The sequence below is a fragment of the Rhagoletis pomonella genome, unplaced genomic scaffold, assembly GCF_013731165.1.
Source record: "Rhagoletis pomonella isolate Grant_MI unplaced genomic scaffold, Rhpom_1.0 Rhpom_scaffold_00002, whole genome shotgun sequence".
Taxonomy (NCBI): Eukaryota; Metazoa; Arthropoda; class Insecta; order Diptera; family Tephritidae; genus Rhagoletis; species Rhagoletis pomonella.
The window spans coordinates 54987664-55000933 of record NW_023458556.1 but is presented as its reverse complement, the minus strand read 5'-3'; the positions used below and the strand labels follow the sequence as shown (position 1 = coordinate 55000933).

Genomic DNA, 13270 nt, shown 5'->3' with positions numbered 1-13270 from the left:
CACCTAAGAAACAAGACCGAAGTCGTTTCCACTAGTGTCCATGTTATGTATTAAGATTTCAGAGAAAATTAAGCAAGTTTTATTAAAGCATATCTTCAAATTTATTAACAACTTGTATTTAGGTTAACTCTTTAAACTACTTTAGTATCTGTATCTGTGGAAATCGTCCGCATTTGCGGCCCCAACCGTTGCCAAAGTCCCTAACGTCATAGACCAGGAGCGCATACTGGAGAAGAATAGGGAGAAAAACCCAATCCTCTCTTCTTCAGAGCCGGAAGAGGACCAATCTCTTGCATGGGATCTAGGTGGAGAAGCAGTTCGCTGCCAACTACCCTCCACTGACGGAGTTGGTCCTCTTTCCACAGCCCAGAAGAGCAAGTATCGGGGGATGAAACGCAAGCAGGTGAAACCCTCTTCTGAGGCTGACCGAACTCCTCCTGTCGCTGCATTCAGTAAGCGGAGCAGGTCTACGGATGTTACTCCAAAAACCAGTGGAACTTGATGGGAGTACCGACATCCAAATCTGCTTGCGAACGTTGCAAGAAAAAAAAAAACCTGTGGTGACAGACACCAATTGCTGTCCCAATGCCTCTTCGAGTCATAGTTTGGCACGGTACTGGTGGGGCATTGCCCAATTCCAATCATCCAGACAGACCTCTGGCGCCACGAAACGCTTGCCTCAAACCAAGGGAAGAAATGATGCAAGCGTCGGTCGAGGCAGAACTGCCCTCGCTATTCCTTCGAAGCAACTACTTCTCGATGTCTGGGTCCCGGGCAACTTATTGTGAGCCCGTAAAAGGCCCTCTGCTCATTGCCATAATGGGCAGGGCGGGTTAGACTCGGCAGATGACTACTGCGGAAATTAAACGCTGATCCGGGCCGTTATTGCCTCCGGCACTGTAGACAATGCTCGTTCATAAGAGAGGGATGGAAACATTGTGGTGAAGTGCCCCTCCCAAGCTAACTGGGATTGACTCAAAGCTGTGGAGCAAAGAATACCGGTCACAAGGGGAACAGACTTCACTATTTATAGTGCCAATTACGAATGAGAGAAAAAATTATGAATGCTACTTTTTTGGGTTAAGAAACGCTTTTCAGCAGAAACTAGTGATAATTTGTGATAATTATCTGTTAAGAAACAAAGCTATATACATGCTGGTAGATCTCTCTCCGCTCTCTTCGCCGGCAAATCTCCGATGACGTCATATTCACGTTACTCTCCCGAATTTCAATCAGCGCAATCTTGTATTCTATCGGTCTTGCGCATGGTTGCCACTCGCCAACATTTTTTTCTACCAAAATCTCTTAAGAAAAATTACCGAAAGCTACCAAATCTTGACTACCAAAATCTTCACTTCTTCACTGAAAAAAGAAAAAATATACTGAATAAAACTGCCAAATTTCATAACAAATGTGTATATACTTACAGCCTGTTTCTGTGACTTAATAAATTCAATGGCCCGTAGTCATAGTCAAAATAAAGTCGACTTTAAAGTTAGTTGCAGCTTTTTTGACAGATATCCCATTGAAAATTATGTCAAAAAGCTGCAACTAACTTTAAAGTCGACTTTATTTTGACTATGACTACGGGCCAATATTTTTATAATTTGTCAATTTTTGATTATTTATCAAGAACTCCCAGTTCTAGCAGTTTAAGTTTAAGTCTATTTTCTTGATAAATTATCAAGATTGAAAATACTATTGACAATTATAATAATTTTTTTTTTATTAGAAAATATTTTTCTTACAATTAATTGTTGCATGTGCCGTTATTCTCATTTTCGTTGTTGGTGTTTCCGACAGGGTAGGAGTATGATGTAATGTGGGGCGATTTTACAGTTTATTTTATAATCCTCTTCTGCCTGTTATTAGTGTTTAGTGTGGGACAATTTTTGCTCTTAAAATTAAGATAATTATGTCGAGCAAAAATAAAACTACACAAAAATGCGAATATGTGGTAGATTTCAGACCTTGTGCGGTAGATGTGGTAGATGCTCAAAAAAGTGGCAGATCTATCACAATGTGGTAGAAGACCGATCACTGGTCATATACTGTCAAAATTTTCAAGAGAGAGTTAGCGGTATCACAAGTTGCGTTCGGCAAGTCAAAAATTTGTAATAGTTTTCCAAATTTTGACTGGATGGCGTTCGATAACGACAAAAAATTATCCAACACACAAAAATTTAGAGAGCAAGCGTTCATTTTGATGCAAGAGAAGCGTTCATTTTGTACTGGCAAAATTTTAGTCAGCAAAAATGATCCATCACGAAAACATATGATCACAGAACATATGGTTGCAATTTTTGTAAACAAACAAAATTGCTTCTTTCGAGTTTTGGTGTTTATATGCTTTTTGGCTGCCTGCTATGTGACTTTATGATAGTGCCAACTAGTTTTTACTTCTAGAGATGTTACTGGCGAACATCGAACGTTCACTTTCCTCTTTTCTTACATGGAGGCAACATGAATTTTAGTTTGTTTACAAATAAAACATAAACAAAGTCAGCTGGTGTGTCTTCTTCTTCCGGTTTTTGCAAGTGATGGCTAATTTCCTGTTCGTTTACTTTTTTGCTTTTTCTTCTCTTTGGGAGAGAATTTTCGCTTACGCTCTTGATTTTGATTGTTGCATGGTGTTGGCTAATTTTGTTATCGAACGCAACTACAATCAGCGCCACCTTATGTATTCATTTCACAATGGATTGTACTGGAAAGAACCTAGAGAAGCTTGCGATTGTCAATCACCGATCAGCTGTTTATAAAATGTCAAAAACGTCAATAAGCTGATGGTAGCTGGGCCGTCACTTTGGTCAACCAAACAAAAAGGACGATTGCATTGCAGCTGCTGTATAAACGATATTTTGTTACAAATTTGTTTTCGATTTAAAATTCTTAAAATGCTTTCGAGCTGTGCAGCAAGGTCGATCAATTTAGTGGTAAGTTGTAATAAAGGGAACCATTGACCACAATATTTAACGTATGTTTGCCATGAAAGCGGTACGCACGGCTCGTTATGTAATTTAAAACGTAAAAATAATAATTTGTTCCTAATTGTTTCATGTATTTTGCACTTACGGTATAGCGTGGCAGTATGCGCACTATTGCCACGAGCGCAGTGCAACGCAGTGATCATCTCTTCGTGCACCGCGACACTCCGGAAGACAACCCAAGCATCAAATTCGAGTTTACGCCAGAGAATAAGAAGGTCAGTCAACTATCGTGTTTTGCTAGTTTTTAATTAACTCTCTTTATCTCCTATTTCATCCATAAAAGCGTGTTGAAGCTATTATCAGCATTTACCCAGAGGGTTACAAACGCGCCGCCATGATCCCACTGCTCGATTTAGCGCAACGCCAATATGGTTGGTTGCCCATCTCGGCCATGCAAAAGGTTGCCGAAATTCTAGAAGTATCACATATGCGAGTTTACGAAGTCGCTACTTTCTACACAATGTTTTTGCGTCAACCCACTGGCAAATACCATATACAAGTATGCACTACCACGCCATGCTGGCTACGTGGTTCTGATGAAATTATGGAATGTTGCAAGGTATTATTTTATTAATCCATAAAAAGGTATTTTTCGATAATTCATAAACCTCGTTTTATTGCAGAAAACTTTGGGTGTGGAACCAGGTGAAAAGACTAAAGATGGCCTGTTTACCATTTCTGAAGTAGAGTGCTTAGGTGCTTGTGTTAATGCACCAATGGTCGCCATTAATGACGATTATTATGTGAGTTACACTAAGCATTTACGTTAACTTTTATTGTTCTAAGAAATATACATAATATAATTCTTTGCACTGCAGGAAGACTTAACCGTCAAAGACATGCAACAAATATTAGCGGATTTCAAAGCGGGCAAACCATCACCACCTGGTCCACGTAGCGGTCGTTTCGCCAGCGAACCTGCTGGCGAGCCCACCTCGCTGAGTGAGGAACCAAAGGGACCTGGATTCGGTCTGCAGCCAGCCCTCCAATAATTTGACTAATTTATCCAATTTTTTGCTCTTTAATCTTGAATAAACCCCGATGAAATGAAGTTAGTTGCCTAAGTAAAACAGGAATTTTGGGAACAAAAAAATTTAGATATGCATTAGTAATGCCGTATTGGTATGCCCTAAGTTTCTTTTTAGCTGTTTTTTGTGAACAAAATAGTGGCTGTGTTTCTTGGGCAATGATCGGGATCCGGATAAGAAATTTGCACCCAAATGCAACAACGATATGGTTGCCGCACGGTTTGGTAGCCCAGACAAATGATTGTATGTATACACAAACAGATATTCTGCCATTTGTTTCTCGTAAGTTAACGAGTCTTACTTGGTTCAAATAAATTGCCTTTATGTTAAATATGTTCCACATTTAGTGAGTTCATTTTAATATTTTCGTCTTCCTCGTGCTAGTAGTATAAAATGCTGCCAACCCCAACAAGAATGATCCAGATCGTTTCCGTGAGAAGTGATCGTGATACTGAGCTGGATAACCCAAAGAAACACAAGTATAAGTAAAAAAATAAAAATAATAATGCGTTATAAGGGAAGGTTTGAAGCAGTCACCCCTATTGCGAGTGTCGACTAGTAGTAGATAAAAGACTATTCGATTATCGCTTTTCCTTGGTATTGTGAATGTGGATTTCCCCATCAATAAGCGACTTTGAACAGTTTTTAGTCGTTCATCCTTCTACAATCGTTTGTTTTAGAAAGATGAACGTCTAAATCCAATTCACACTCACTTATTGAATGAGAAAACGACATCGAAAATACATACTCAGCCCTATCACCAATTCCATGTGAATAAAACATTCCCATAACTTAACAGGAAAAACAAGAAATTGGGAAAAAATGTTTTTGTTCTGCTTTATAATTTTTGGGAATATTTGTTCATGTGAAATTTGTGATGTGGCCAACTATGGATACTCGATACTCGAATAATAGCCGTTTATCTACTACTAGTCGACACTCGCAATATGGGTGAGTACTTATGAGATCATAAGGGCGAACTAAAGGATGAGATCCAACAATACACGTAATAAACCTCTAGACCCGGCCCTCTGTTTACAGGCAATAAACGACATTCACAGAGACTGCCACCACCTTCACTATCTCCCGTTTTGTGAATGACATCATAGGAGTACACTCACCACCTGTAGACCGCGTAACTGTGGCTCAGCTGCGATCTGGATACTATATTAGGTTAAACTCTTATTTGTCTAAACTAGACTCCAACGTACGAGGTTACTTCCGGGATTTGGACGTACTTCTCACGACTGCAACCACCTCTTCAGTTGCTCCGCAATTCAACTCAACTAACATCCCACTACCTCTGGTTCCGTTAAAACGGCACGCTTCCTGAGCCTATCGTTAGTTGAGCTTGACGAAAACAATTGAAGGGCTATCAGATTAGGTGATAGCTAATTAGTTGCTGCAACAAAATAATTGGGGCAATTTGAATTAATGCAGTGTGTTTGCTTTCGGAAGTTGTGTTCAGACGATATTAAAAATGATAATTTTCTAAAAATTAAATAACGAAGTTATCAAAATAGATAATAAAAGTAAAATGAACGTTGGATTAATTTTGAAACTATCCGTTTTCAGAAATGAATCAAGCCAAAACATAAGACTATTTTATTTCTAAACTATGATGCCATTTCTGAACATAGCAGCCTATATTACTTGTCCGTAATTAATATTGGCTATCGCTGAATCCATCATAGTCCGATTTTCGTTTCAACGTGCATATGTATATGCATTTTCCTAGATTTCACGAAAAATCGAACTACAATCGATTCAGTGATAGCCCTGAATAAAAAAAAAAACGAAGTGCTAATCTATGCTTACCTACACATGTATACGACAGGGAAAGTAATATTTACTACTCTGAAATGATAAGCACTTGGAGCTATCACTCTGAATCTATCGTAGTGCGATAATTTAGCAAGAGTAATTCAATCATTAGGCACTTAGCAAGGGTCGCCGTCGACAAGCTCAATCGGTCTGCATAACCAAAACGACACGGATTGTAATCTGGTCAAGGGCTGGCACTCCAATAGTATTCCAAATAAAACCTTCTTAATGGATACTCCATTTCGCCAGTAACATATCTATCTTACATAAAAAAAGACGTAGTGCTTTTACTCATTTATATTTATTCTTAAAAACGAGCAGAATCATAGTTTTATATAATTCAAGATTACAATTTCTAGAATTGGGTAATCTTCTCTTGATAAAATAATTTTATTCAATTTTATATTGTTGATAAAACGCTTAATGCGATGTTTCCTTTATAATTAATTATGCATACATTAATAAACGTATTGCCTAGAACACCTACAGCATGCCACCAGAAAAGTTTAATTAACTTTTTTTTTATTTAATAATTCATTCTGAAGTTAGAATTTAGATAATTCTAACAAATTTAATGTAATTTTTGTTTTATTTTGTAGTTTTTGCTGCCGGTAAAACATAGTATCAATGAAATGCAGATCTTTTATGTACGTAAAGTTTGAAATGCACAATAGAAAGATCAAAACAATGCTGCAACATGCTAAGGTGTCGTTTCAGTAAAAAAGCGATGATTTAGGAAAACAAAAACACCATTAAGTCATCTTAAACTATGTCACCACTTTCAAATTACTCATCGCTATCGCCATAATAAACCCTGGAAAGTAACACTCTTACTCTTAAAGCAATTTTAAAGTAATTTCAGTAATTACCTCTTCTTCGAGACTGCGCGCTTTGATTTGCGTCCAATCGGATTATGATAATTTGTACGTGGTAGCGTTTGGTTCACGAGCCGTTTTGTCTTTTTCGGCTCCTCGCGAAGTTCTTTGAACGATACATTTTCTTGTGATTTCATTCGTTTCATAAACTTATCGATAATTTCGTCACATGACAAATTCGCTTCTGGTTCCCATGTGTCATGTTTAGGGCCAAATCCCTTCCAACGTATACGAAATATACGTTGATTCTTCTCCTCGGCGTAGTCTATTATCTTATCAACCTCCCACTCTTTATTTGGATCAGCTGCCAATTGTCCCTTTACTGGACGTCCTTTCTTAGCAGCCACGCCAGTCTTTTTGCTCGATTTACTTGGCGATTGCTAATGATACAATCATTGTTGGTGTGACATTTTTTTTTTACAATGTACTTACTTTATTTTTGTATCTTTCAATTATGTCCGGACACGACAACGTATCCTCAGGCTCCCAGGTGTCGTCATCTTTAGTATAGCCCTTCCAGCGTATTAAGTAGTAAGTAACACCATGTTCTACTTTGTGGCTTACTATGTCCTTAACCTTATAGCAAATAAATAAAATTGTTTGCAAGTGTTAAAAGAAAAATCAATGTATTCTGGAATATGGAAGACTTAAGAAAACAGAAATTTCAAACAGGTAAACCATCAATAAATTTAAAATCTCTTGCGATAAAACATTTCATACTTCTATGTTTGATTTCAAAGCGCATTTTTTCTATATTTCTACTTGAAATCACTCCAAGAGGTGTTTTCCGAAAAAGTAAAACTGTTATTAAACTTTATATAAATGTAAATTTACAATTTTGATAGGGAAATGTTTAGCATTTGTACAACGATTTAGGGGTGGGTGGTACCGCTTTATGAAGTCAGCTCCACACACAACCAAAAATCGTTGCACAAATTCATAAACAGTACCCTTTTGATAAACGAACTGTCAAACTTTGTATGGAAATCTACTTAACCAAACTTTATCACTACATCAAACGTTTTTGTATAAATTTCAGCAAAATTCAACCCTTACAGGTAGCCAGGTGGTCGCATTTGCTACGAACACATGAAACAATTTAGCACAATGGACGAACTAACTAGCCATATAAGTTAAATAATAAACAATATTATGGAAATTATTTACCAAGGGGCGTTCATTAAAGAATACGGATAAACTGATACATTTAAGCAATTTATCCCTTTATCTCTTTAGATGAAAACCCCTAATATTTGTTAAATTTTTATCGAAAAACGACTGATCGAAGCTGAATAGTAATCGAGTATCGATATTTTAATGTTTGTATGTATGCATATTATAAAACATAACCTCTACTCACCTCGTAGACTTCCTCACCCTCACCATCTCCCTCCTCCTCTTCTACCTTTGCTTGTGCCTTCTTCCCTTTGCCACGCCTACCAATGGCTTTATCATTTTTGCCAGCCGTTTTTTGTTTTCCGCCTCCTGCCGGCTTCCGCCCTTTCTTTGCACTTCCACCTCCGCCGCCGCCATTTAATGGTTCATCCTCGCTATCCACATTATCATCGGCGCCATCGGTTAGTTTTTCTGGCGCTGCTTTGCGCTTATTAGCCTTTTTGCCGACTGTACCGCTGCTACCATCCTCTTGGTCATCTTCGGTGGCGCTACCCTGTACAGAATGGAATTCATCATCGGTATTCCCTTCGGGATGAGTTCGATCTCTTACAACGCTTTGCTTTTTCTTTCCGTCATCACCCTCCTCGGCACCCCCTTCGACTTCAGATTCATCGCTGTTGGACTCCACCGTGGCGCTCTTTTTAGCTTCCTCATCTTGTTCATTCTCATTTTCAGCAGATTCCGCATATTCTGCGATTTTTTTCTTATGCACTCTACCCATTTTAATTTTCCCCGCTTGATAACTTTAAAATGTTTTTTCGCACAATTCTTACCCTTTTGATATTAAATGTTTGTTCAGCTTCGGATTTCTGTAGAAATTTGCTTCAACAAAGATAAAATAATTGTTGGAAGATTAAGATTTACCTGCAAAACGTACCTTTATTTTCGAAGACGCCGTGAAAAATTGTGCCAAAAAACAGAAGCGCTGAAAAAGGAGTACAGAAATTTATAAACGCGCAACGTTGACCGTTTCGAGTGGAACGAAACGGTGCGCAACGAAACGAAAAATGAATTAACAGAGTTGCATTAAGGAAGGATTCCGCTCATGCAGCTGTCAAAAAATAAAAACATCTTTTTATACACACGTGGATTCAGTTTTTATTAAAGATTTTGTTAAATAAAAAATAATTGGAACTTAAAATGATTAAAACTAAGAAGCGTCTGTCGGATAATAGGGGTGATGGTCCAATAAAAAAGAAGTCACAAAAATTGGAATTGGATAAAGGGAAAAATAAACCGCCGAAAACTGACGGCTCGTCGAAGGCAAATAAATTTGCCAAGACCTCTCAAAGAAATGCTACAGGAAAGATGGTGAAAGACAAATTTGCTCCAAAGTCATTGGGAAAACCTGGCGCAGGACAACCTCGGAGACTTGACAAGTTTGGTAAAAATGGTAAAAAGCCAGGTTTAAAGGGAGCAGCACCTGGTGAGAGCGAAAAAACGGACTGGCGCAAATTTAAACAAGAGAAAAAAGAATTAAAACTTAAACGAAAACAAGCCAAAGATTCATATGAAGTGTCTGTTGAGGCGAAGCAAATTTACGAAAAGCTTAAATGGTAATATCATATTCACATATGTATGCCTGGAAAAGTTTTAAATATTTTACATATGTACCTACTTATATTATAGTCGTCGTACTGAAAATAAATCAGAGTTGGTAGAAAAGCTGTACTATGTTTTGAACCGTGGCGATGTGATCAAAAAGTTGATAATGGCTCATGACACAGCTCGCATCATCCAATGCATGTTGAAGCATGCTTCGCCCTCGATTCGAGATCAACTTTCAGAGGTAAATTCAGATATAAGAACATTATGTAAAACTTTAAATAACAATAACTTAAAATATTTCGGTAGAAATTGTTACCACTCGCTGTGGAAATGTCTGTATCCAAGTATTCACACTTCTGTGTTCTCCGGATGTTCAAATACGGCTCGCCCACTATCAAGTCAAAACTGGTCGATAGTTTTATGGGAAATGTAGTACGTTTAGCTGGACATAATATATCGAGTAAAATTCTTGACCATGTCTATCATGCTGTAGCCAATCCAAAACAACGTGGTTATCTACGCCAAGAATTCTATGGAGAATTGTATCGAAGTTCCAAAGACGACAACGTGAAAACTCTTGCCGATACCTACAAAAATACTCTTAATATGAAAAGATCAATTTTAGGCGCGGTTAAATCTAACCTGGATCATTTGGCCAACAAGCAATTGGTAGATAATTCCCTAGTTCATGCAGTAATTTTAGAATATTTAGGAGAGTGTGAGGATGACAAAATAGAAGAAACAGTAAGTTCCTTTGCACCTCTTATACCGCTTATGCTGACTACGAAGGATGGCACCCAATCAGCGACAATCTGTTTTTATAAGTCAACACCCAAGAATCGGCGAGTAAGTACAAATGTTAAATTTAAAATCTTCAAATACAATTTACAAACTAAACTTTTACTGGTTCAGGCTATAATAAAAACAATTAAGGAACACCTGGTTAAAATTTGTACACATGAGCATGGGCATATATTTTTACTTGCATTAGTAAACTCGCTAGACGACACTAAGGCAACTAAAAAAGCCATATATGATACGCTGCATCCTGAATTGGAAACCCTGATGGCAAATCAATGGGGTCGTCGCGTCATTGAATGGCTGGTGGCGCCTGCAGATACCAACTGCTTTCATCCGAGTTTCATAGCTAATATAGAGGATGGTTTGCAATATGGCAAAAAGGACAAAGACATTCGACGCAAGGAAATATTCGAGCAAATTGAAGAATCCTTAGCTAATGCGATTGCTGATAATGCCAAATTTTGGCTGTCTAATCGACATATTGGTCTAGTCACAGCTGAGATATTAAAAAAATGTAACAAATTGACAATTTTTCAGTAGGTTTTTTTGAAGTACTAATACTTTTACCTCACAGTAAGTCAAGAACACTTTGAGAAAGCCACCTCTGCAATAGCCGATGTTATTGTCGACCCATCATGGGCCGTAACTGTAGAAGAAGAAGCAAAAATTAAAAACAAAAAGATTGTTCACGACGTGGAAAAAATAATATCGGATGCTACAAAAGCAAAGAAGCAAAAACGATTGGAGCCTAGTTTTGAGGAAAATGAACAGAATGATTCTACTGACGACGAAGTTGATAAAAAGAAAGAAGTAAAGTACACAATATTGGCCAAAGTACGAAATAGGAAAACCTCTTATTTTTCAGAAGGAAGCTGTCACAATTCCTGGCATCGAAGAGTCAGGCCTGCACATCGTATTGAAAAAGATTATCAAATATGATAAGGAGCGCCTAACACAAAACAGCGAAGCGCAAACTTTTGGTTCGATACTTGTACAAAAATTAAACGAAGAAACGGTAAGAAACATGCACAAATTAAATTTGGATATTATTTTTTTTTAATCCAATTATTATTGTTTTAGCTAAAAAATTGGGTAAATGTAAATCGCGCTTGTTTTATCCTGCTGAACACTTTCGAGCAAAATACTGAATCAACAAAGTCGATTCTTAAAGATCTACTGAAACCACTACATCAAGTCCTGAAAGAGGGGATGGGAGCAGGTCAAAAATTATTACTGAATAAAATGGAGTTTTAATATATTTTAGTATAGTGTGATTCATTTTAATTTTCTTCTTTCATGTGTGTACTTGACTTTTATGAATTATTTGTAGAGTCCATGCTATGGATGTAATAGGGAAGCAAATAACGTTTACGAATTAAGATAAAGAAGGAAGGTTAAGTCATTCATAAAGTTCAAATGCATTTTCATTTAAATAGTCCTAAATGGGGAAGAGATTTGAACAGATTAATTAAATTCCACGTTCATTCCGTTCGTAAAATTATGTGCAATCCGGAATCCGTGTCTACAATTTTCGACATTTGTCCAACCTTCAAACTAAATGCTGCATCTTCAAATGCTTTTTGCATTTGGCCTGAAAGCAGTTAAAATAACTTAAATACGGTTTTCCATTAGTTGATAATTTTTCTCACCTTTGCCAAATGGACCTAAATCGCCGCCACGTTTGGCAGAGCTGCAGTCTGAATATTTAGTTGCAAGGGCGGCAAGTGTGATCTCACCAGACTCAATTTGCTTGCGATAATCCTCCAAAGTCGCACGTGCTTCTTCCTTGGATCGCGTTATGTTCTCTTCCCGCCACGAGCTAGGCCGACGACTCCCTTTATGTTTGACAAGCAGATGGGAACAACGCACTTCACTGGGTCCTGATGATTCCTTTTTTGCTGGCTCTGTCGGCAAATCCCATTGAGACTCCTTTGTATAGATATTCAAATAATATGTCAATCCTGCGAAATAAATTTTTAAACACGTTGAATTCGTAGTTAATGAAATTAATATACATGTGTGCATACATACATATGTATCTATGTATACAAAAGCTTAAAACAAGCAGACGACACGGTTTCGCATCAATTCTACCGGCCAACATACACAAAATGAAAATTTTAGTACGTACCGGTTGAACGACTCTTGCGTACTTCCCACCCTTCTGGTATATTTTTCTCTGTATCGGACATTATGTGCTACAGTTTATCTTTTTATTAAATTAATAAGCTGAACTTTGCTATTTCTTTGAACCAGGCAAATCCTACCACAAAACAGCAACTCAAAATTATGTATTGCAATGGGCAAAGTAAAGTGGAATGGAACGACAAAGAGGGCTAAAAACATGAATTAAGTTCTTTCACAGGGTGTCTAAAGTAAATATATTTAATGCCAGCTCAATCAGGCGCGGTACGGTACATGACCCAGTGAAGTAGTAACAAAGAACGTAAATCTATAAGAAGAGACAACTCGCTGAAGTGTGGCGAGTGAGTCTGGAAGGTTTGCAAGAGGAATTCGCGTCCGTTTTGACATCAGGTTTCGTAAATGAATTCGCTGCACTTTTGTTTTCACGGCGAAAAGAACGTTGAAGAAAAAGTGAGCTGTGAGAAAAGTGGAGCAATGAAATGATAGAAATAATTTGGTTTTTGCTTATGCATGCCGTCGGCATTTTGCATTTGAAGTAATTTTGACCTGATTGTTAAAACAAACCTGATAGATGCGATCAGTAAAATTTATGTACTACTACTTGAGCTGAGGAAAAATATGGGCACAATTGAATCAAACAAGATTTTTACCAAAAACAGCCCGCGACAAAATTGAGCACATATATATATTTATCAGTTTTGACTACTTTTCTTTTGCTTTTTTTAAGGTTCATTAATTTTTTATTAAAGTTCAGCTCCTTTTATACAAAAATTTGAAAAATTCCAAAAACTTTTAATCGCAATTATTAGTATTTGAATATTAATGTCTAGAATAGTTTTTGGTAGGCAGTTTGTAGCTTATTAAAATTTTTGTATAATAAAGTGAC

The 13270-nt window shown here is 37.3% G+C and overlaps 4 protein-coding genes across 6 annotated transcripts; 2 read left to right on the top strand and 2 right to left on the bottom strand.

The window, feature by feature from the left end:
* Positions 1-2798: 2798 nt before the first annotated feature.
* On the top strand, positions 2799-4038 carry LOC118733815 (NADH dehydrogenase [ubiquinone] flavoprotein 2, mitochondrial). Its single transcript, XM_036463391.1, has 5 exons — positions 2799-2933; positions 3080-3202; positions 3271-3546; positions 3611-3730; positions 3806-4038. The coding sequence occupies exons 1-5, from the start codon at positions 2895-2897 to the stop codon at positions 3977-3979; spliced, it is 732 nt and encodes a 243-aa protein (XP_036319284.1). The 5' UTR covers positions 2799-2894; the 3' UTR covers positions 3980-4038.
* A 2083-nt stretch (positions 4039-6121) lies between these two features.
* On the bottom strand, positions 6122-8861 carry LOC118733813 (M-phase phosphoprotein 8). Of its 2 annotated transcripts, XM_036463390.1 has the most exons (6): positions 8768-8857; positions 8441-8699; positions 8075-8383; positions 7147-7290; positions 6709-7094; positions 6122-6653 (listed from the first exon to the last, which is right to left on the bottom strand). In XM_036463390.1, exons 2-6 carry the CDS (start codon positions 8609-8611, stop codon positions 6626-6628), a joined length of 1038 nt encoding a protein of 345 aa, XP_036319283.1. In that variant the 5' UTR covers positions 8612-8699; positions 8768-8857; the 3' UTR covers positions 6122-6625. The 2 variants fall into 2 exon arrangements, with proteins under 2 accessions (XP_036319283.1, XP_036319282.1); XM_036463389.1 differs by having other exon boundaries at positions 8075-8699; positions 8768-8861.
* A 72-nt stretch (positions 8862-8933) lies between these two features.
* On the top strand, positions 8934-11649 carry LOC118733812 (protein penguin). 2 transcript variants are annotated; one of them, XM_036463388.1, is made up of 7 exons: positions 8934-9446; positions 9520-9679; positions 9745-10284; positions 10351-10753; positions 10814-11049; positions 11108-11254; positions 11320-11649. In XM_036463388.1, exons 1-7 carry the CDS (start codon positions 9031-9033, stop codon positions 11491-11493), a joined length of 2076 nt encoding a protein of 691 aa, XP_036319281.1. In that variant the 5' UTR covers positions 8934-9030; the 3' UTR covers positions 11494-11649. The 2 variants fall into 2 exon arrangements, with proteins under 2 accessions (XP_036319281.1, XP_036319280.1); XM_036463387.1 differs by having other exon boundaries at positions 11105-11254.
* LOC118733816 (putative peptidyl-prolyl cis-trans isomerase dodo) lies at positions 11496-12557 on the bottom strand. The gene is made up of 3 exons (XM_036463392.1): positions 12371-12557; positions 11889-12200; positions 11496-11830 (listed from the first exon to the last, which is right to left on the bottom strand). Exons 1-3 carry the CDS (start codon positions 12429-12431, stop codon positions 11721-11723), a joined length of 483 nt encoding a protein of 160 aa, XP_036319285.1. The 5' UTR covers positions 12432-12557; the 3' UTR covers positions 11496-11720.
* Positions 12558-13270: the final 713 nt, after the last annotated feature.

What these genes read in the sequence shown, in the direction of transcription:
- LOC118733815 (XM_036463391.1), top strand. Translation starts at nt 2,895, where the DNA reads ATGCTTTCGAGCTGTGCAGCAAGGTCGATCAATTTAGTG. An exon ending in CAAGGTCGATCAATTTAGTG is followed by an intron (nt 2,934 to 3,079) that starts GTAAGTTGTAAT and finishes CTTACGGTATAG; the next exon opens with CGTGGCAGTATGCGCACTAT. An exon ending in AAATTATGGAATGTTGCAAG is followed by an intron (nt 3,547 to 3,610) that starts GTATTATTTTAT and finishes GTTTTATTGCAG; the next exon opens with AAAACTTTGGGTGTGGAACC.
- LOC118733813 (XM_036463389.1), bottom strand. Translation starts at nt 8,611, where the DNA reads ATGGGTAGAGTGCATAAGAAAAAAATCGCAGAATATGCGGAATCTGCT. An exon ending in AGGGTGAGGAAGTCTACGAG is followed by an intron (nt 7,291 to 8,074) that starts GTGAGTAGAGGT and finishes ATTTGCTATAAG; the next exon opens with GTTAAGGACATAGTAAGCCA. An exon ending in CGCGCAGTCTCGAAGAAGAG is followed by an intron (nt 6,654 to 6,708) that starts GTAATTACTGAA and finishes GTTACTTTCCAG; the next exon opens with GGTTTATTATGGCGATAGCG.
- LOC118733816 (XM_036463392.1), bottom strand. Translation starts at nt 12,431, where the DNA reads ATGTCCGATACAGAGAAAAATATACCAGAAGGGTGGGAAGTACGCAAG. An exon ending in ACGCAAGAGTCGTTCAACCG is followed by an intron (nt 12,201 to 12,370) that starts GTACGTACTAAA and finishes TTTATTTCGCAG; the next exon opens with GATTGACATATTATTTGAAT. An exon ending in TTTAGGTCCATTTGGCAAAG is followed by an intron (nt 11,831 to 11,888) that starts GTGAGAAAAATT and finishes AACTGCTTTCAG; the next exon opens with GCCAAATGCAAAAAGCATTT.
- LOC118733812 (XM_036463387.1), top strand. Translation starts at nt 9,031, where the DNA reads ATGATTAAAACTAAGAAGCGTCTGTCGGATAATAGGGGTGATGGTCCA. An exon ending in CAACACCCAAGAATCGGCGA is followed by an intron (nt 10,285 to 10,350) that starts GTAAGTACAAAT and finishes TTACTGGTTCAG; the next exon opens with GCTATAATAAAAACAATTAA. An exon ending in AGCTGAGATATTAAAAAAAT is followed by an intron (nt 10,754 to 10,813) that starts GTAACAAATTGA and finishes TTTACCTCACAG; the next exon opens with TAAGTCAAGAACACTTTGAG.